General features: G+C 25.3%; 1 protein-coding gene across 2 annotated transcripts in view; it reads left to right on the plus strand.

Moving 5' to 3' along the window:
* The first annotated feature begins 9 nt into the window (after nucleotides 1-9).
* Nucleotides 10-23,818, plus strand: part of LOC134828104 (glycogen synthase kinase-3 beta-like) — a 44,026-nt gene continuing 20,217 nt past the window's right edge. The window contains exons 1-2 of one of the 2 annotated variants that reach the window (XM_063841070.1): nucleotides 10-985; nucleotides 16,883-17,188. In XM_063841070.1, the coding sequence (XP_063697140.1) occupies nucleotides 904-985; nucleotides 16,883-17,188 (388 nt within the window). In that variant the 5' untranslated portion in view covers nucleotides 10-903. Of the gene's footprint in view, nucleotides 986-15,638; nucleotides 15,651-16,882; nucleotides 17,189-23,818 lie in introns of both variants that reach the window. The other variant, XM_063841071.1, reaches the window with a different exon arrangement.

Here is a 23,818-nt window from a genome sequence, read left to right on the forward strand (position 1 = left end):
CCATATTACTATTGATCCCGTTCGGATAAAAAAGTGAAAGATTTTTGTGACCAAAATGAACTTGTAATTGATTATATTTGCGATCAATTAGTGCTAGTAAGACGAGTGCAACGCGTTCTAATGAAATTACGCGGATAAAGCAAGTGGAAACGACTAAAACGCAAATGAAACCATCAACTTGGTTGGGGTGTGTGTAACGTAGCTGGAAAAAAAGTGCTGAAAGACTTCTTTTTAATTGCATATTATTATTGCCGTCATAATAATAATATTTAAGCAGAAAAAAGCCAGGAAGGAAACATCCGTGATATACTTGTGAACTTTTTAAAGTCCTACCGAGACAGACGAAACACTTTTTTTAACCCGTCAAACAAAAATATTATTTTACTTTTTTTCCTTTTGCCTTTCTTTCGGATTCAAGAAATCGTCTCTTTTTTCTAATACGAAATATATGATATATATAAATGTGTTTCTAATGCATGGCGTATGAATTTTTTTCATTTTCATAAATGAATGTACCAAACAACCGGAGAAGTTCTTTATTATTAAATTAATAAAATAATTGTGCACCGTGAAAGCGACACAGAATCACAGAAAAAAGTTACTTTGAGCTCCGTTCCCGAAAAAAAAAACATTTTTTGCGTGTGAACAAAATTTTTTACGAAAGAGCAGTGCTAAAGAAATTTCCAAAAAATTACAAGATTTTTTTGTGTTTTTTAAATGTGCAACCAAAAAATATATGATAAAATAAAAAATAATTCGTAAATGTGCTAAAAAAGAAAAAAATCACAAAAAACCATAAAAAAAAAAAATTTCATAGAGAAATTACCAAAACTCAAAAATAAAAGGAAGAAAAATAAATCACAATATAAATTTATATAATCACAGTAGACAACAACAACAAAGATGAGTGGCCGCCCCAGAACAACCTCCTTCGCCGAGGGAAAAACACAACCGAATCCCGTCATGGGAGGCATGAAAATAAGCAGTAAGTTTCATTTTCTTTCAAACCAAAAAAAAACTTAATAATACACTCGAATTCCCGCACAAAAAAAAAGTTTTAAAAATCCTTTAAAAAAAATTAATTGGGCAGCCATTTTCAGTTCCAAATAAATTTTTTTTTGACACTTCCTTATTTTTCTTCCGCGTACTGGAAAATTTTTCATTCATTCATTTTCCGTGATTAGACTTGCTTTAATTTCGTCGTCACACAAATGAAAGTCAATTCAGAAAAAAAAACAATACATTCAAAGAAGAAATCTCTGTATGTTGTTCGTTTGTTCGCTGAGGTGGCAGTACCCACATCGCAATACATCGACAAAATTTCTTGTGTACCTTCTACGTGTTTTACGTATATTTTCTATATATATTCAATCAATGGAACGACAAAATGTTTCTTTTCTCCACAAAAATAAAGTTGGAAAAAAATTATTTTTTTATTATTATTTTTTTTTTTCTATTTGTTTTTTTTTTTGTGTGTGCGTTAATATTTTAATAAATGTTCAGCGGAGGCATAAAATAATTTCATATATGTGTGTTTCAAAGTCATTAAGATTTTGTGATGCGTGTTTGTTTGTATTTATTTTCATATTCATCAAAACTATTAAAAAAAAATATCTTCCTGTGAAATCTCATGCATAGATAACAGCAAAATTTTTTGTACGAATCCTTCAATGCGCAACATTGTTTACATATTTTTTTTCTACGTCTTATTTTTTTTTTAATTTTCAATATTTTTTTTTAAATTTTTAATTTAATTAATTTTAAAAAATTTTGTTTATTTTTTTTTAATTTTTTATTAAATTAAATTTAAAAAAAATAAATTTACTTAAATTTAAATTATTTTTTTTTAAATTTTTAAAATATAAATTAATTTTTAATTAAATAAAATTTATTTAAATTTGAATAATTTTTTTTTAAATTTTTAATTAAATTAAATTAAAAAAAAATAAACTTACTTAAATTTAAATTATTTTTTTTTAAATTTCTAAAATATAAATTAATTTTTAATTAAATAAAATTTATTTAAATTTGAATATTTTTTTTTTAATTTTTAATTAAATTAAGTTTATTTAAATTTAAATTAATTTTTTAAATTTAATTTTTTTCTATCATTTTTATTAAAAAAAAAATATTATCATCAACAGATAACAAAAAAAAAATCCAATAATCGCGTCATGTCACCGAAAATCACGGCATCTGGTTGTCCCACTGTACTCTTAAACAATTTTTTACTTTTAATTTTGTTTATGAGTCACATGGTCACCTACAAGCATTTCGCCCGTCATCGTCGTCTTCGCGTATAAATAGCTACAGTCGAAGAATTTTTCAATGCTCCCAATTATTATTAATAGCATAACAAGCACTATTCTATACTTTAGCGTACAAAAAAAAATTCAAAAAAATTTTAATTCACACTAGTTGATGGTTGTCATCATCATCAGACATCATCTGCTACATTTTCGCACTGCTTTAGAAATTTTTGACAAATATTAACCTTAAACTCGATTCCCGCCCGCCGCCGCGAGAAAATGAGTCCGTGCCATGTGTGCCGTGACATTTGACTTGAAAATGATTGCATTCCGATAATGACGGATGGGGTTGAGATGATGACCTAATCCAATAATATCCTCGCGTCATTTTTTTTTTGTTATGCAAGCTCCTCATGCAAGAGGGAAGGAAAACTGAGCGAAATTTCATTTTTTTAACTGACATTTCATTCACCTCGACAATGCCATGTAACTATTTCGATGTCGTCGTCGTTGCTGTTGCTGTAAGTGGGTGCATAACACATGTTCGCGGTTCCTATAGATACTCATCAACTGTATCAATATGTTTGATCAATCAAGTTTATATTTACAATAAACAACACAAAAAAATCTAGCATTAAAGTTACTTGTTTACTGTACGTGCGTCGTTGAACATGAATTTCTGTGTCAGTGACGGAGGAATCCTAATGCGAATAGCGTTACAATTGTAAATTGTGAAGAAATTATGATTCGCAATAATTTTTTTCGAGCGAAATTTGAAGATTTTTATTAAATTTGAGAGTTTCAATGAAAAAATTCTATCTTAGATTCATTAAATTTCAATTTTTATTAAAAAAATAATAATCAAAAAAATTATTTATTTTAAAAAAATATTTTACTAAAATTTGACTCATTTTTCATTAATTTAATTTTTTAAATACTTTTTTTTTATTTTTTTAAAGCTTAAAAATTAAATTAAAATTTTTTTCAATCTTAAAACATTTTACATATTTAATAAAAATTTATTAATAAAAAAATAATTTAATAAACTATTTAATTTATTTTTTAATAAATTTAATATTTAATTTAATAATTTAATTTAATTAAAATAAATTTAAAAACTTTGAAAAAAAATTTAATTTTAAAAAAATCATTAAAATTTAATAAAAATTAATTTTTTAATTTAATTAATTAAAATTTTAAAATTTATTTGAAAATAAAAATAATTAATAATAAACTTATTTCAATCTAAAAATTTAATTTATTTGATATTTATTGAAAAAAATATTTTTTCTCAGAACTTCAATTAATTGCGAAGCATAAAATCCTCACAAAATTTATTTTTCTGCTCAAACAACGATCAAAGCAGACTAATCATCACGTGTGCGTAAAATTTTCAAACAGAAGCGAACAATTATTATGTTATAAAAAAAATTAATTAACAACTTTTAACGTGTTTTTATGCGTGAAAAATCTCAAGAACATATTTTTGCGCGCACAAACATTGCTGTGAGAGACGCGAACGTGCGATGAAATTAAATTTTAAATTTAGAGAAAATTCGTACAATTTCGTACTGTTCGATGACCTTGAACTATATTTTAATCAATTAAATAGGGGACGCAACGACATCACATTACACAGTGACGCGAAAACAACAACAACAACACACACATAAAAATTTGTTCCTTCAATCTATTTTGCATTCAATTAGCATAAAATGTGCGATGATGATCAAGATAAACGGTTTTCGTGTGTATTTGTGTATTTTATTATTTATTGCAAGCGATGTATAGAAATAGACTTTTGATGCAACAACTTGTCTGCACAAATGGGAAATTGAAGGTGGGTGCGAGTACTCGGCCGATAAGGAGATTGATTGCGATCTTATCGTTACAAAACAAATTGCGCTTTAATTTTTTTCTTCTTTTTTAATTTTACTAATTTCAATTAATTAATTGGAAGAAATAAAATGTTGTTAATTGCATACTTGCACATCGCGCGGATGATTCCATTAATAAAATCATAAAAACACATGCAAGGTTCTCATAGAAGTTTATTATTATTGCAGTAAATGTTATGATGATGAGTCATTTTAATTCCTAAACAGATTCAAGACTCGATGACAACAAGTTTAATAAGTAAATGTAAATATAATAATGAAAAAAAAAATAAAATAAGTGGAAATTATATTGTTATCATCAATTAAAAGGAAATTCATTATTTATTCATATTTACAATTGTGACGATAAATAAATTTTAAATATCGATTTGGACCATTTGAGTGGAAAAAATAATGCAAATTTCATTTATTTGTTCATTTAAATAAATATAATAGAACAAGATGACAAATAAAATACTCGGTGTAGAATATTATTTACTTGAGCGTATTTTTAGTTAATTAAATTTTTATAGAAAAAAAATATCAGATTTTTTTTTATAAATTGTAATTAATTATTAATTTATAAATAAATATTATTAATTTAATTTTTTAAATTAATTTTTATTTTATTAATTATTTTTTTTTAATATTTTAATTAAATTTTTTTTTTTATTTCAATATATAATTAAATTAAAAAAAATATTTTAAAAATAATTAAAATAAATATTTTTTAAAAAATGAAAAACTTCTTAATTTAATAAATATTTTTTATTATGAAAAAATTAAAATAAATAATAAAAAATTAAATTAAAATAAAATGATTTATTTTATTTTTAATAAAAAAAAAAAAAAATCAAATTCTGATATTTTTTTTAATAATAAATATTTAAAAAAAAAAATAAAAATAATAAATTTAATAAAAAATTTAATTATTCAAAAATTAATTTTATTTTATAAATAATTTTCAAAAAAAAAAACAAATTAAGAAAGCACAGACTACAAAATTTTAGGAAAATGCAAATTTTTTCTTTTGATAAAAATGCAGTAAAATAACCAAGGAAACTCGATAAAATTTATTATTTATGCACATAAAAATGTCATTTAATTATTATTCACTTAGGAGCGTCGTCATGCTGTCCCTGAAAGTAAGACAAAAAAAAATGAAAATTTTCTACTGCAAATATCTAGAGCATTTTCGTACGCATCTCATACAGAGAAAGGTTACTGCCCCTTTTCAAGTAAGCACAACTATTTATGAGGTACGATGCGAGTTTTCTTCCGTACTCACATTTTTGCGCTATTTTTGACACAATTTACTCTTCTTTTAACTTCTCAACTCGTTCTCAGTCGTCATCATGTGTGTTCAGTCGCTATTTTTTTTTACACGGCGAATCAACTTTAGACCTTTGTTGTTAACAAAGTAAATAAAGAAAAAAAAACAATGAACGTAAATTAAGTCGTTTGTTTCTTCGTCATATAAATAAATACCTAGTTTAAATTAACCTACTTAGTTCTTAGAATATATAATGAAAAAAAGTTGTCATCGTGAAAAAATTGTTGTTAGTGGAAAAATATAAAAAAAAGAGAACAAATGCGAAGAGAAACGAGAAAAATTAGAAGCACGTATTCGTTTTAATGGCATTTGCATGAATATTTACAGAACGGTGACTCCGTTAGGCAAAGAACTACGGCTCGAGCTCCACAAAAGCATGACAATGGAAATTTTTATTGCCATCGAGAAAACTATTAAAGCGTTCCTTCACTTCTTTCTTTTTTTGTTTTGCACACATTTTCACGCAAGACTCGCCAATAAAATCAATTATTCATGCATTTTACTCAATGGAGGCGGCAGGTGCCTCTAATTTTTTGGCCAACTTTAATTACTTTCAATGTCACCGGCAGACTTTAATTTTCAAAATTACCTGCCGACTACTAACCTGACGCGTTTAATTACGTTATCTAAATGAAATAATGCACGTTGCACGCTCGTTCGCCACACAATAATGCCCAACATTATCCAGAATCGCTTCTGTGCTGTAAATTAAAATGACGACAATCGATTTTATATAATAATTGGTGTGATTCTGCAACTTTTTTTTTGTGTCGTTGTTGTTGTTGTTGCTGCTGATGATGATGACGAGAGAGGATAATGAAAAATTTTATCAGCTCATCTCGTTTATTCTTCGTTACACAAAGCGTGAGGGGATGCTGACACACACAAAAAAGTGCTATAAAAAATAGATTGCTTAACCATTTTTTTTTGTGTGTTTGTTAAATATTTATACCGAAAGGTTAACACAATTGATTGAAAAAAAAAGTTTTTTTTTTGAAAGGAGTCATTTTATTTTTTTTTTCTTTTCTGTGATTAACGATCAGTATCCCTGAAAAAGTTTAAAAATATTCCTTGACAAAGACTTACATTTAATTAGCAGGGCATTGTGCCAATAGAGAGAGAGACAGAAGAAGCAACAAAGTCTTTGTATAAATTAATTGAAGGCAAACTTGATGAATTATAATTATAGATCATGTATGTGACCGTTTAATTGAGAACTTACTTTGTTAACGAAATTTGTCAAGATTCTAGATATTTATTACACATTCCAAAGAATTTTTTTAAAAAAATATATTTTTTGTAAAAAATTAAATTTCGAAAATAAAAAAAAATGGAAATCATATGCAAAATATTAAAAAAATTGAAAATAAATTATAAATCATATTTTTTTATAACTTAAATTTTAATAATAAATTTATTCTTTTTAATTAATTTTTTTTATACAAAACATAAGAAAAAAAAATAAAAATTAATTTTAAGAATTTAAAAATTTATCAAAAAATTTAAAAAATTTTTGAAGTACAAAAATTAAAAACATTTTATTATATTTTTCAAAATTTTTACAGGTACATATATTTTATAAAATTTATTTAAAAAAAATATATTTTAAAAATTTATTATTTTTTTTTTAATTTTCAAATTAATGTTGAAAAAATAATTTAATTAAATAATTTAATTAAAAATAATTTAATAATTTAATTAAATTATTAATGATTAAAATAATTGAAATTAATTATTCTAAAAAATTTTTAAATTATTTTAAATTTTTATTTGAATATTTTAGGATTTATTTAATGAATTTATTATTTTATTTTTTTTTATTTAAATTATTAAAAATATTTAAAAAAAAAAATATACCTATTTTACATTAATTAAATTAAAAAAAAATTTAATTGAAAAATTTTTCAAGATGATTTAAAAAAATTTTTTTTTTACAATAAATAAAGTAAAAATTACGAAACACAAATTTTCCACAGTAATTTTTTCAACACGAGAGAACATTAAATAATAAATCCAAATGACGACTTAAACGGCAAAATAGCGTGTTAAAACATTTATTTTGATAAGGCAATTGCACGTATTCGTTACAAATAAAAAAAGCAGGCATGAATCCCCTCAACTGTTAAAAAAATGCAACACCGTCAAGTACATCGAAATCAGATGCAAACCTTGACCTCAAATCTACCGCAGAAAAAGATTAATTGACTAAACTGCTGATTCGCAACTTGCGACGAAAAACTTTCCATTTCTATTTTTTTTTTCACTTCACACGAAAAAAAAATTTAGCGTGATCCAATTTCCATCGTTTGTTTCGTGCTCACTTTTCATTTCTTTTGTTTCGTCAAACGCATTTAAATCAGGCGGCGGCACAGCCAATGTCAATGTTTACCGAGCTAATTACTCCTCTCCTCTTCGAGTTCAATAATTGCTGACGTCCTCCAATAAAAGCAATAACAATTCGCGTCGACAACGAGCGACAACAATAAAAACCGAAACAATGGGGGGAAAATCAATATCAGAACAGGTGATGTTTGCTTTAAAAAAGACACACCGCGCTGTTTTACGTTCTCTGCTAAAAGTCACATAATCAAATTAAATAAATGAAATAACACAATTGTAACAAATTTCGCACTGAGGCGATGTTGCTAAGTCGTAAAAATGTCCGCCAAAAGGGTTCTTCGACATTAATTTGATTAATGAGAAAAATTACGTTATCTATAAAAATTTTACTTCTTGATCATTTATTTAATTTTTTTGGCGGAAATCGGTCGTAAATTTATTAAAAATAAATATATCAATTTATTATTTATCATTGATCCAGATAAAAAAATTTAAATTAAAAATTTTCGCATTCAGATGCACTTCAAATGAGATTGAATCATATTTATTTACCATCCACAAACAATTTATTTTATTCGGAATTTATTATATAAATCCAATAATAAACAAAGTCACACAGCACCGATTAAGAGACTTGCATGCTTGTGTCTGTTAATGACACGGATTGCCATTGACAATGCGATTATTTTTAAAACTTTTGTGACATTGATTTTATTAACCCTGCATCGGGTCATTTTAGGATGCACTTTTAACCCCCGCCCAGAATTTTTCTTTTGTTGGCATGTTTGCACGTTTTGAAAAATAGATAAGGCAAAAATTTATTTATTTGCACGCCGCTTGACAAAAGATAGATATTGATTTTTTTTATTATTATAAATTTATGCCAATTGACATACTGACTGTGTAAGCGATTTCATGCATAAAAAATGAAAATGTGCATTAAATTGTGTGCAAACATTTCTCTTCGTTTTGCGCCGCAGGACAAATGACCTTCGGATGATGGAGGATCGGTCCATTCCGGGAAAAGGTTGCCTTGAGATGATGTAGATAAATGGAGAAAATGATGATATGATGAAATGTTATTAAAATTGTCGCATTTTTATAACTCGTTTGAATTATTTTTTTATTTACGATAAGGAGAAAATTGTCTCATATTTAAGGTGATTGAAAAATAAATTCAAATTTATTATTAAAAAATTAATTAAATTAAATATGAAATAAAAAAAATAAAAAATTATTTAAATTTAATTTAATCGTAAAATTAAAGTATTTAATTAATATAATTTTTTTTTTTATTTTTTTTAATAAATTAAATTAAATTTAAAAAAAAAATTTTAATAAATATTAAATTAAAATTAAATTAATTTAATTAATTTAAAAAAAATTTTAATGAATTAATGATTTTTTTAAATTAATTATAATAATTTATTTAATTTAAAAAAAATGAAAAATAAAAATGAAATAATTTTCTTTAAATTAATTTATTTTTTAACATAAAAATTTAGTTTGATTTCTAAAAAAATTAATTAAATTAATTTAATTAAATAAATTGTATTTTTAAATATATAATTAATTAAATACTATTTCTTTTTAACTTTAATTAATTTATTTTATTTTTTAGAAATCAAAAAAAAAAATTTATATTTAAAGATTTTTGTTATTTTTTTTTATTTTTATTTTATTAATTTAATTATCACTAATTTTAAAAAAAATATAAATTTTCTAAATTTTTTTTCCAAATAATCCAATGAATTCCCCAACAATTTTTCCTTCAACGGTAAAATAATGCACTTGAACTTGCCTTCAAAGTAATTTGCGACAAACACATACAACAATAATGATAACGTACGTTCATTAGTGTTTCGAAAAAAATTACACAGCATGCGAAAAACTAACATTTACTCTGTTGTGGTCGGTAATGCGCCTTATTTTTGCACAATTTTTCTTCTTTATCTACTCATGCTTTCAAGGATATTGGCGCAAACAAAAAAAAATTGCAAATGCAAGAACGTAAAACGTGAAGATGATGATGATAGTTGAATGTTAATTTTATGAGATCAACAACGCTACGCCTTTCGTTGTTTTTCAAAATATCTTTCTCAAAAAAAAAAAAAAAAATAACACGACGAAATGACCTGAATTTGATATAAATGACGAAGCGCGCTCGAAAATTTTTTTTCTGGAAAATTTCTCAATAAAACTGCTGTTCGTGATTGGTGCATATTTTATGTAAATGATGTTGTAAAGAAAAATATGGTAAAATTATGATAAACAAATGTTCAATCTCGATAGAATTTTATCATTTTTCACCGAGATGAAAAGTTTTTTCATTTCTCACGAGACTCTGTCGCATCTGTGGCGTCTTGACTTGACTTGCGATGCAAACTACTTTCTTTGTGTGTGAAATGTGAAACGAAATGCCCTCAATGCATCTTTAACTTTGCATGAAACACAAACTGTTCTATAAATATAAGATTTTTTTTTTATACAAAGACTATAAAAATTTTTTTTTCTCAAATTTTATCGCTGAATGTTATGTAACATTCCAACATCGCATTGTGCAACAACCAGTCAAGAACTCAAATCATATATTTATTTGAGAAGAACGGAAAAACGGGTGAGGATTATGGTAAACGATATGCACCGATATCAAATTCTTATTCCTGTATGTGACTCGATGTGCACGAAAATAACTTACGATCCTTCTACCTTGAAGATGTAAGTTTGTCTCTTTTTTGTGAAGTGGTTGAATATTTATTGTAGCACATTTTGGATCGAAAATGAACGAAATGATTATTCCTGTAGCATCTGTGACCCATAAATTCGTACAAAGTTATTTGTTTATAAATGAGATATCAAGTCACGTGACGATTGATCGGTTTGAAGAAAACGAAAAAAAGGTAAAATTTTAGAATAATTTTGAAAATAAAAATATGAAAATTTAATTTAGAAAAAATAATTAGTTTAAAAATGATAAATTTTTAAAAATTTTTTTTAAATATTTTTTTTTTTATTTAAAAATATAAAATTTCAGTTTACAAAATTTTCTTAATTTTTTTTTTTAAAATTTAATATTAAATTTTTATTTATATTTATTATTTTAATATCAAAAATAATTATTAAATATTTAATAAAAATTTATAAAATTTAAAAATTTTAAAATATTTTTGATGAAAAAAGTAATATCAGAAAAAATATAATTTTTATAAAAATGATATATTTAATATTTTTATTAAAATTTTTAAATATTTAATTAACATTAAAAATTCATTTTATTTGAAGAAATTAAAATTTAGTCAATAAAATGAATTATTAATTGAAATTAATTAAATTATTACCTAAATATATATATAAGTTTTATAAAAATATTAAATAAAGTAATATTATATAATATTATAATATTATACAAAAAAATATTTTTTTTCTTAGAAAATAAATAAATTTGCTGGAAATAAATTTTAAAAAAAATTAGACGTTTTAAATTAATTTAATTTAAATTATGAATTCACTAAGAATTATATTTTCTCTTAAATTTATAAAAAAAAATAAATTCAAAATGTTCAAATATTTTTTTTTAATTCTTGAATTTCATAATTTATTAAAAACTTAATTTTTTTTAATAATAAAATTCTTGCCTTTAAAAAAATTTATTAAAAATTTTCAATTTTATCATAAAAAAATATTTTTTATTACTTCGACGAAGAAAATAGTAAACACGCGCCATGTCATTCAAAGCCTCTTTTCTTTCAATATTTCCCCGTCTTTATTTTTCTCATCATAATATAAATTCATATGAAACTAAATTATTGACATTATTACTGCTGCTTGATTGAATACACGCATATCTAATATCAGCAACAACCGTGATTATATTGTGACATTCTCTAACTTGTAATAAAATTCAATAATTTCGAGCAAATTCATAACTTTTCTCCTTCTTTTGCCTTATTTGCTCAGTCTACCGAATGCTCTAGATTTTTGCCGAGGAGATGACATTTCTCGTTACTTTTAATAAAAATAATATTAATAATGTCATTAAATGTCTTATGCCCATATTTGAGACGCGCTGAGAGATCTCTCCTTGTTGTGCATTGAACGACAAAAAATGGAAGTCTAACAACAATAATAATTTTAATAAACAAAAATATCATGGGAGTTATTTTTCTTCCTATCTCCATTTATCTATGCGATGGATTTTGCGAGACAAGCAAAACAAAACAAGAGCCAATAAATAGAAAATATTTTCTATTTTTTCTCACATTTGCATAAAAAATGTGAGCAAATCAATAATAAATATTGAATAAATTATTAGCAAGTCAATCAAACATTCAAAGTTTGTCAGTTAATACTTGACTCATTATTCGTCACGTTTATTTAAAAAAATATATAATTTTTAATAAAAAAAAATTAAATATTTCTGCCAAAAGTGCAATGAACTTAACTAGTTTCCAACTTTTTGTACGAATTATTTACTGCAAAATTCGTACATTTTCGTGTTTTGCGCGAAAATGACAACAACGGAACAACCTACAATGCGGTTACTTTCGTTTTTCGTGATTTATTTTAAAATTGTCCATTTATTGTTTTGTTTTGACGACGGTCATTGTACTATCCATTAATAAATTTGTCTTAATTGTTAGAATAACAAGTCAAAGATAAGAATTGAAAAATTTTTTATCGCCACTTAAATTGAGAGATAACAAAAATATTTTTGTTTGTTTAACAAAAAAAAAATATGATGACCAAAAAAAATGCTAGCCAGACAAAAATTGAGGTCAACAAACACAAAACAATCTATAAATTTAGAAAATTTAATTTAATTATGATTGAAATGATATTTTTAATTAAATTCAACGTGTCCTAGTTTAATGTTTTGGGCATAAATATCGCAGCACATGTGTGCGAGTTTTAATTTTAGCGCAAAAACTTTTTGAGAAAATGCACTTTGCTGTTGCCATGCTCTGCTGAAAAATGCAAAACTCGATTTTTTGGCGTAAAATCGCTCGCTTTTTACGAAAATTACACAATTTTAATGGTTTTCCTTGTTTATTTATTTTATTTTATATCCACATTATGTAATATTTAGCGGTTTTTCGTGTATGTGTGTGATAAACACTCGTCGTATCTATTGTTACATCGCCCGATTATTATCAACTGCGTAATAAATTAAAATTTATTTAAGGCATCGCATCGCATTTGCAAGTACATCTTGAAGGTTGTTATTAAAATGGTTTCTAAATCAATTAACAGCAAATTAACGAGCGAAGAAGCGAAAATTCGACGTCAAGGTCGCACTTTGATAAAATATTGACATGTAGCATCGATTTGTCGCACGGTAAATAAAGGAATCCGATCTTAAAGTAAAAATATTGAATTTCACACAAATATTTATTTATCGGAGAAAAATATGAATTTTTCACACAAAACGCGTTTTTATACTTGAAAACACGAAAAAAACAACAAAAAATTTACAGAATTAAAATTTAATGAGACAGCGACAGGCACACGTCCGAAATGAAGCAGACAACGACGATGACGACGACGCGACGTAAACACGCGGAAAATTGTGGAGAGGAAAAATTTACCTCCATGTGATAATTTTTTTTTATTTTTTTTTGAGGAAAAGAGTTTGTGTAGGTGCTTGCCTTGAAACATTATTATAATATTTTCTTGATTATTTTAATTTTATTATGTGCCCTTTTTTTACCGAATGTTTTTTTGTGTAATGACGCTGTGTGTAATTAAGTTTTCACAAATGAAAATATTTGTACTTATGTTGGCAGATTAGCTCGAATTCTGTGTTGCCGGTGTTTGTTTAACGTTTAAAAGTGCGCATAAATTACGATGAAAGGTAAATGGAAATTGCCGTTCGGACATGTAAATAAATAAATATAACAAGGTGGTTTTGATAATAAACAGAGGTCAGGTTGGACTAATTTTTACTATTATTTTAACTAATCTGCGGTAATTAATTGGATGTAAAAAGGTTAAAGGTTTTTAAATTAATTTTATTATTTTATTGAAATTAAATAAAACAAAAATAAAATATTTAAAAAAATATTTGGATTTAAAAAATATTTAAATAAAATTTATTAAGAAATTTTTTAATTATTGTTAGGTATTTTTAACAATAAATTTTTTAAAATTTAACATTTTTTTTAAATTTTTAAAAATAAAATTAAATTAAAATTAAATAATAAAAAAAATAATTATTATTGAACCCATCAAAAATAGTTAAAACAATAAATTAAATTTTATAAAAAAAAAATAAAATATTTTCATCTATTTAATTAATAAAAATAATTTTTTAATATAATTAAAATATAATTTTGAATATAAAAATTAATTTAAAAAAATATTTAAAAATAAAAAAAAATATTTTTTCATTATTATTTTACTTTTGAGACGAATTATAGTGATATGAAAAATTGCCGCCTGATAATTCAATTGATTTCTATTCAAGCCTCTTGTACAAGTTTTAGTTTAATATTTCGCCGCATTTCCTTTTAATGGCGTTCTTGCGGAAATGGGTGAATTATCAATTGCATTCGTCTCTTGGGAAAAAATCGGTGCCGGAAATGAAAAAATCGGTGCACTCCGATCGAGAGGCGCCTTGCATCTGTATTGCTGGTTTTTCAGGGAAAAGAATACACCGCAGCTGAGTTAATGGAGTTGTATAGCATATGTTGCATAGTTGTATACATCCACAGTTGAAAGCTTACTTACCCATCATCAAAGATTCGCCCGTGTATCCCGTAATTTACGACGCAAATGGAGTTGTGCTTTCGTGGCCTCCAATTATCAATGGAGATCATTCGAAAATCACGCTGAAAATGTTTACAGTTTTCATAAATTGTCAAAAATTTCTTAATATAAATAATGAATTATTTTAAAAAATAATTTTTGTCAAATAAATAATTAAAAAAAAAAAAATTTATTAAATATAAAATAATTAAAAATATACGAAAAAAATATTTTTTTTAAATTTAAATTTTATTTAAATATTTTTATAATAATATGGTTTTAAGAGAAAACTAATTTTTTTATTAATTTTGAAATAAAAAAATCTTCCTTCGACAAAAACGCAAAAAAAAATCACAGCACGAAAACGAAAAAAAAATTTCCACAACTCTCATTTTCACAGTTCAAACACCGTCTACTCTCGTTATCGTGACAAGAACAATCAAATCCCCGCTCATTCTTGGAAACGAATAAAACTTAACAGTAGCTCGTACTTTTCAAGGTACACAACAAATTGATTTTAAAACTATGTCGCGGTCAAGTAATTTGTAAGAAAAAAGAAGAAGTAGAAGAAAACGAAGAAGAAGATGAATTACTCGTTCTTACTCAAAACCTACTACTTTACCGTTTCTTCGTTCATTAAAGCAGAAATCTAACCAAAAAAAAAATCGGACGTCCTTGAATTTTGATCAGCTTTTTTTTTTACTGTGTAACTACAAAAATACCTTTAACATAGTAAAATGACTTGCTAAATAAATAAATCATTACATTAATGCTTTTTACACGCGCTAAATGTTGAATGTGTGCAAAAAAAGAGAACATAAGGGTAATGTCAATGTCATTCAAAAAAACATGTGTAACGTAATTTTATGGTGGGCCGAAATTTCATTCAAAAAATCACAATCATCATATCGCCTAAAATTGGCAAAACTCGAAAATATTTTTTTTTAATTTTTTTTTCTTGTGACACAAACACTCTCCACAAAAAATAACAAAATAATTCTTGTTTTTTATTAAAAAATAATTTTTTTTGTACAATGTTTTGTACCGTTTTTTTAGAAAATTTACCAATTCTGTTTTTTCTCGTTAATTTTTTAGGTTTCGGATTTGGTGAGTTTTAACATAAAAAAAAGAAATATTTAATAATTTCCTTCTGTATTTTTCAATTTTTTCGTTTTTTCACTAACTTTCCTTATATATTTAAATAACTAAAATTGTAACGTTTTGTGTTTGTCCATATAAATATTTTTCACTGACCTTTCTAACCGTTTAACGATGACACGAGGAACATCGATAAAAGAATAATAATGGATGATTTTCTTGACGTCACTTTTTTATTATTATTATTAACTATTTAGTAGAAGTAGTTTCCTTAAAAATAGATTTCCTGCACTTTTTCATTTTTTTGATGCGACCCATAATTATATTTACAGTATTTTTGTGTAATCACGTAGTAGACTTGCCTCTTTCTTCCGTTTCAAGCACCTTAAATGTCTCAATCGAGTAACAGACAAATTATATTGACATGATAGTTACACAAAATAACACAGTGACTAACATAAAGTGTCGTGTGTAATAATTAATTCAAATGTCTCTCATTGGATTTCTTCGAAAATTATTAAAATTTAAATGAGGAAGAAAGTTTTTTTTTTTATTGAAATCAATAATTTAAAGATATCGAATTGTGGTACTTTGGGACGTGCCTACTGCAAAATATTTTTTTTATGACGAAAATAAATTTCATAGTGGGACGAAATGAACTTTTTAAGGCTCTGGAGCTTTCAAATAAGGTTTTCAAATTTTTACATGAATATTTTTCGATTTTTTTAATTTTTTTTTTTTTAAATATTTATATAAAAAAATTAAAAAAAAATTTTCGATTTTAAAAATTTTTTTTTTAAATATTTATATAAAAAAATAAAAAAAAATTTTTCGATTTTTTAAAATTTTTTTTAAATATTTATATAAAAAAATTAAAAAAAAAATTTTTTTCGATTTTTTTAAATTTTTTTTTTTTAAATATTTATATAAAAAAAATTTAAAAAAAAATAAAAAAATTTTTTTTTGATTTTTTAAATTTTTTTTTTTTTAAATATTTATATAAAAAAATTTAAAAAAAATTTTCATGATAAAGTTTGAGGGCCTTATTTTATGGATACCAGGGCCTTACAAAATTTTTATTTTGTTCCACTAAGTTCACTTTTTCATCCATCATTCACTGCTTTTATCCTTTTTTTAACTAATTTTTTCTTCTTTCTCTCTTTTTCTCTTTTAAAATTTTTAAATTTAATAAAAAAAAATGCTTGGCAATGCTTTGAAACACACACGAAAAAAAAATGCAGAAAAGCGCAAAGTGATTGTGAAGAAGGTTGTCAAGTCGCGCCGCGGCTCAAACGCTTCGGCAACATCGACAACCAGTTCCTTTGACGAATCTGGATCATCGTTCAATGCATCTTTCGACAAAGACTCCATTACGAACATGATACCGTACTACAGCAACAAGAACAAACGGAATGACAATGACGACGACGTCGAAAGTCACGTAGCGACACTCGAAAAGCTCGCAAAACCATCGGACTATGTGCCCCCCAAAGAGCGCCCTCTAGATTTGCACGGGCATAACTACATCGTGCATCGCTTGCCGGAACGTAAGTTTACGAAGAAGAAACTGACTAACATCCAGTGGTGAATCAATTTGTCAAAAGCAGCCCAGAGAAACAAAAAAAAAACCTCTTGTCATGTCCTCTTTTGTTCTCCGCGTGGAAAACAAGAGTATTTTATTTAAATGTGGATTTATTTTTTTGTTGACTTTCCCTTGTCTCTGTTTCTCTCTCTCTCTGTGTCATCCACAATCATTGTCTCCCGACGTCACTAACTGTAGCCTAGTTTTTGTGTTTTCTATTCAACAAAATATTTTATGGGTCAATCCTCTTATCATAACGACGACTGCACGAACGACGAAGAAGAAGACGACGACACAAAAGTGGGAAAATCTCTGTGGGGCGATTTTCGCTCGTCACACAAAATGGATATATGGCAAGTTACTTGAAAGTATTGAGGTTAAATAGTGAGACAACAAGTGAGTACTCTGCAACATTTTTTTCTTCTTCTTCTCATTGCGTTCCTATATGCAAATATTGACAGACAAGTTTGTGTTAAGTAATGCCCAAGACTGGTTTTATCAAAAGGGAGCTTTATGCGCTCTTGATGGAATTTATGATGATGTCCTTTGTTAAGTGAAATTATTTTTAGATATAATCCTTTTCTATGCAAAAGTTTTTATTATTTAAACGCCCACGATGAGAAAAAAGCTAGATTTGTGAACTATTGTGACCAACTGAGTTTATCGTTTGCATTTAGTCACCTTTTGAATTAATTTTTAATGAAAAATACTTTTAAATTTGCGAAATAATTAAATTTTTCACATTCTTGTACTCCTCAATTAATTTTTCTCAAGTGATTTTTAAAAATTTTCAAGATAAAAGCTGAAAAAATATTGAAGCTTCACATTTTAGTACTCTTCTTTTCTATACCACGGATAAAAATTAGTTTTTGAACATATTTTTATGCGAAAATCCTTTTCTAATTTTACAAATTTTACATTTTCATACTCCTCAGTTAAATTTAAAAGTTTTCTTGAACAATATTTTATAAAAAAATGTTAAAAAATTTCAGTTTAAAATGTTAAAATTTCACTTTTTTGTACTCCTCGGTTGATTTATTGTTCAAAAATTAATTTTCAACTGGAAAGCTATTTCAATTTTACTTTTTTACACTCCTCAATTAGAATGTTCAAAAATTGATTTTTTTCTCTCACTCATTTCTTTGTTTGGAGCTCGAGATATCTAATTTTACAATTATTTTTATAAAATTTTAAAAGTTCACCTTTTGGATATCTCTTTAAAATAAAAACATTTTTTAAAATTTTTACATTTAAAAAACACTTTATTCGACACAACTAGTTTCGATAGTTATTTCTTCTATCATCATCAGGTGACAACTGAACAGCAAATTGATTATCAACAAAGGTCAAGTTGTTGTTATCGTATTTGTACGGAAGAGATTTCGAAAAACCAACTTGCAAATTTCAAAGACAAACAAGACCCGTTAACAACATCTGGTATCTATGAAGTAAGTTGTCGAGATTGTGCAGGAAAATATATTGGACAAACAAAAAGGCCGATAAAGGAGCGAATAAAAGAACATCAAAGCGCAACAGATCACATGCATGCCTTCAAATCGAGCGTCGCAGAGCACATGATCGAGGAAAACCACAAAATCGGCCAAGTAAAAAGGAAAAAGTTGGTAGTAGACGAATTTAAATTGGATTCTTGGGAATCTTTTTTCATGAACAAAAATCAAGCCCCAATTAACAGGGAACCGGCCCCAATTTCTTCGTATTTGTACGAAATCTCTTCCGTACAAATACGATAACAACAACTTGACCTTTGTTGATAATCAATTTGCTGTTCAGTTGTCACCTGATGATGATAGAAGAAATAACTATCGAAACTAGTTGTGTCGAATAAAGTGTTTTTTAAATGTAAAAATTTTAAAAAATGTTTTTATTTTAAAGAGATATCCAAAAGGTGAACTTTTTAAAATTTTATAAAAATAATTGTTTTTTCTCTCAATTTATTTTATAATAGTTGATATTTTTATTATTCATCCTAAATAAGAAAAATTTGGAGTTTTCGAACAAATTTAATTGCAAAAATCCTTGAGAATTATACAAATTTTACATTTTCGTACTCCTCAAACATTTAAAGTTGATTTTTTGTCTATGGAAAAATTTTTAAAATTTTTAAATGTTAAAATTTCACATTTTCGTACTCCTCAATTACTCAAAGTTGATTTTTTAAACAAATTTCTATAAAGAAACCATCTTAAAAAATTTGAACTGTTAAAATTTCACCTTTTTGTACTCCTCATGACTTTTCTGTCTCACGTGACAGACAAAAATAAATTTGAAATTAAAATTTCTTTCAAATACAATTATAAATTCTTACAAATAGTGACTTTGACTGCAAATAATCAAGCTTTCAGCAAACAATTCCAGTACTTATTATCGTAATCCACGTAAAGTAAATCTTATCAAGCCAAGGATGTAACATTGTTTGTTTGTGACGTATTTGTTGATTACTCAGTCTTATCTTCCTCTGAACTTTTAATCACATTATTATAAATTTATAAACACGTAAGAGAATGGAAAATTGTCTGCAAAAAGAAAATTCAATTGAGGTCAAAATTGCAATATTTACTTTCTTTTATCTCCTCAATCAATCGTCGTGCAATGAAAATAAATTAACACATTATTTTTTTTTAATTATGACGCTTACGAGGTCTCGTGTCACACTTGATTCTGAGTAATTTTACGCAGTTTTTTTTTTTTTTTGAATGGAACAAGTTTACACTGGTTCTGCTACGTTTATGTAAATAAACACAAACGAGACCCTTGAATTGAATAACATTCCTCGAATTGTTGCCTCTATTCATTATCGATCAATTAAAAAACATGAAAAATTTAAATATTTTCATATCAAAATTATTATTAATTAAAAAACAAATAAAATTGTAAAAAAAAATATTTGTCGCGTAGTTTTATGTAAATTAAATTAAAAAATTGTTTTGACGCGACGCTTTATAATTTTTTGTAAATTTGACGAATTTCACACTTTTTCAAAGAAAACAATTTTATTAGGACATGATGCATCGTGTTATTAACCTTGACAGAGAACCTCCCTGAAAGTTCTAATATTGAAAAAAATGGAAAAGTTTTCCACAATTAATGAGCAGGTCCAAGAGGTTAACGCATTCAATTAATTGATTGATGACGAAAAAATTCTATTATCAAGGAAAAAGTAGTGATAAATCAAAATGCATCTAAAAAATTCATGAAATCCGTTTGCTTCAAGCGCAGTAATTGATATCAAACGGAGTGACAACTTAATTTTTCAAAGTAACATTTAGTTTTTTTTATTTTTAGAAAAAAACAAAATAAAAATACATGAAGTTAACATGGAATGGTTCATTTAACGTTGATGCAAATAAAAGTTTAATGCATTCGAGGAAATCTATTCCAGAAATTTTTGTTTAGTTTTTTAATTTTTATTTTGATAAGATCATGAAATATAAAATTTTCTAATACAATAATTAAATTAAAAAATTAAAAAAATCAAAAAATTTAAATTTAAATATAAAAAAAAATTAATAAAAATTAAAATTCTCCATTTGTTATTTTTTTAAAAAAATTATTTTCATGAATAGAAAAAAATAAAAAAAATTGTTCATGATATTTTTTATTCCATTTTTAATTTTAATTTAATTTAAAAAAAATAATTTAATAAGAAATAATTAATTAAATTAAATTAATTAAATTAAAATTAAAAGAAATTAATTAAAATTATTTTTAAAAAATTTAAATAATTAAAAAAATATTTTGAATAATATAAAAATTTAAAACATTTATTAAAAATTTTCAATTCGTAAAAAATTTTCCGAGTTAAATTAAAAATTTAATTAAATAAAACCTTCAACTTCAACATTATGAAATTAAAAAAAAAATTACTTTTTTCTCCTTTTCCAGAAGAAATTAATAAAAAAAAATTCCATTCAATTTAATGAAAAACGAAAACATTTATTAATGATAAACCGCCACATGTCTTTCTTACCTAATTACTTATTTAAGTATTCATTTTACTTCGTTTTTAAAAGCAACACCAAACCGAACTAGTTTTATCACTTGATAACGTTTTTATTCCATTATTAATAATAAAAGTGTGGATGTTTCTCCATCACATCCATAAATGATGAAAATCCGATCCTCACGCAATTAGTAATGAATGTCAAGTCACCATCAAGGTAAAAGAAAGGACAAAGGTCATGTGCTCAGTACAAAGAAAGGAGGATTTTCCAACATAAATTAATTTTTTAAGATCTAATAAATTTTTAAAGAACACTCCAGAAAACGAGGTTGCTTGTTCTCGTTAAAGTTCATAACTTGTAACTAACGAAAAACGTAAATATTTGTCACACTTGAGTCATAAAAGACAAATAAATTTTTTTTCTAACTAATTTTTAGCTATTGACACATTTGATGGTTCCAAATCAGTTACTGCGAGGCTATAATTTGTTTACAAAACACAAAAAATTGCGTCAATTGTCTCAATTTTAAACGAGCTAATTGTTGGAACGTGCGGTGTGCAAACAGCTTCCATTGAAATGAGTGAGTGACGTTGCGTGCGAAGACCGGTATGTCTCAATTATTCGCAAATCGACTGCTTATCTAAGACAAGAATGCGAGAAATTCTTAAAGACGATCGTAAAATTTAATACAAATAAAAAATAAAAGAAGGAATTTCCAATTTTGCTCGTAAAAAAATGACAAAATGATGATGAGACGAAGCGTTTGATGAATTTGACACAATAAAAGTCGCTCTAACAGCTATTGAGCACGCAATTGTATCAGGCAACAAAGGAAATTGATTTGAGAGGGATTTTTTGGGTAGACTGACCATTTCTTTGTTAACTTGTTAAATAACGATATGTTAAAAAATTAATTTTTTTGTTGATTTCATATGAATTTTTTATATAAATTTAACAATTTTTTTTTATTTTTAACAAAATTTAACTATTTATATAGGAAATTTATCAAAAATTTATTTTTATACCAAAAAATAAAATAATATTAAAATTAAAATAAAATAAATTTAATAAATATTTATTAATTTAAATAAAATAACAATTATTAAATAAATTAAAAATAAAAAAAATATATTAAATAAATTAAAAATAATCAAATTTTTAAAGAAATAAATTTTGTGAATGAATTAAAATAAAATAAAATTAAAAAATGTACAAAAAATTGAAAATTTTAATTTTGATTTAAATACAAATTTAGTAAAAAAGTAAAATTTATTTTAAATATTTTTTTAATGAAATTGAATTATATTAATTTAAAAAAAATTAAACTATTAGTCAAAAATATATAAAAAAAAATTATTTTTTTTTAATTTCAAAATGTTTTAATAATTTTTATATTTAAAAAACTTGTCGAAAAAAAGTAAAAAACTTTTTAAAAAAATTTTAAAATTAAAAAAAAATATTTAAAATTATTTAAATTTAAATTCAATTTAATTAAAATTAATTTTAAATATACCTATTTAATTAGAAATTAAAAAATTAAAAATAAAATAATTAAAAATATATTTAATTTTTTTAAAAATTAATAGAAAATCAACAAATTTCTTTCAATCTAATAAAAAATTCAAATTTTAGAACGTCCCAAACAAATCAAAAGTAAATAATTCCATCAAATAGCAAGAAAATACAAAGTCACACACTCCAAACAAAATTCCGGAATCACTCATGGAAATCAATGTCATGTCCATTCCTTCTCTGTTTAACATCCTTGACACATCTCCGCCAATAAAACGTTATTACATTAAAATGGTATCCTTTTTTACACACGTCGCAATAAATCAGACACATCTCCGATATTTAACATCAAATCAAACAAGAGACGAGAGACGTCAAGATAAATAGACTCGGCTCACGAAACGTACCGCAACATAATAGACATTGACCGCGCGCTAGAAATCCATGAATTTCCTTTTAGCGTTTATTTTTTCGATACGGATATTTTATTTAATGCTCAATTTTATTGACTTTTTTTTATTATTATTATGCTTTTTGATGCTTCGCGTGCACGATATTGTAACAGTTTCATTTACAAGTATTGCATCACACTGTCGACGACGACGAACGAGAAACGAGTGCATGCAGAGTTTGGCTCAAGTGCAAGTTCGTGGCTTCAACTCGGCTCGTGGAAAGCTCGCACACACAAAATGCTTGCAATTATGAACAGAATGGAGAATAAAATGGCAAAGAACACGAATAAAAGGCAAAAAAGAGAGCGAATCTCTGCCTATACACGATGGAGAATCGTTCTCTTCGTTCAATTCAGCGGCGCGCTGTACACGAAACGGAATGTGGCAAACTCTACAAAGGAAATTCAATACGGTATCACGACGGGCGCTACTCTACACATGTGTGCTTGTGTGTGTGTGTGTATGTTTGATTTTATTTCATTTCTCGGCGTTATGTGAGCACCGAGAATATGTATCGAAGGCAGTATTAACACAGACGTGGATGTAAAAAGACATGAAAAATGCTCGAAACGTGTTAGTTTCTTCAAAAAGTCGAAAATTGTCGGTTTGTTTTTAACATTATCAAGCAAAAAAAATAAATAAATAATTTTTTGTACGAAAAAAAATTTC

The sequence above is a fragment of the Culicoides brevitarsis genome, chromosome 1 (assembly GCF_036172545.1).
Source record: "Culicoides brevitarsis isolate CSIRO-B50_1 chromosome 1, AGI_CSIRO_Cbre_v1, whole genome shotgun sequence".
NCBI lineage: Eukaryota > Metazoa > Arthropoda > Insecta > Diptera > Ceratopogonidae > Culicoides > Culicoides brevitarsis.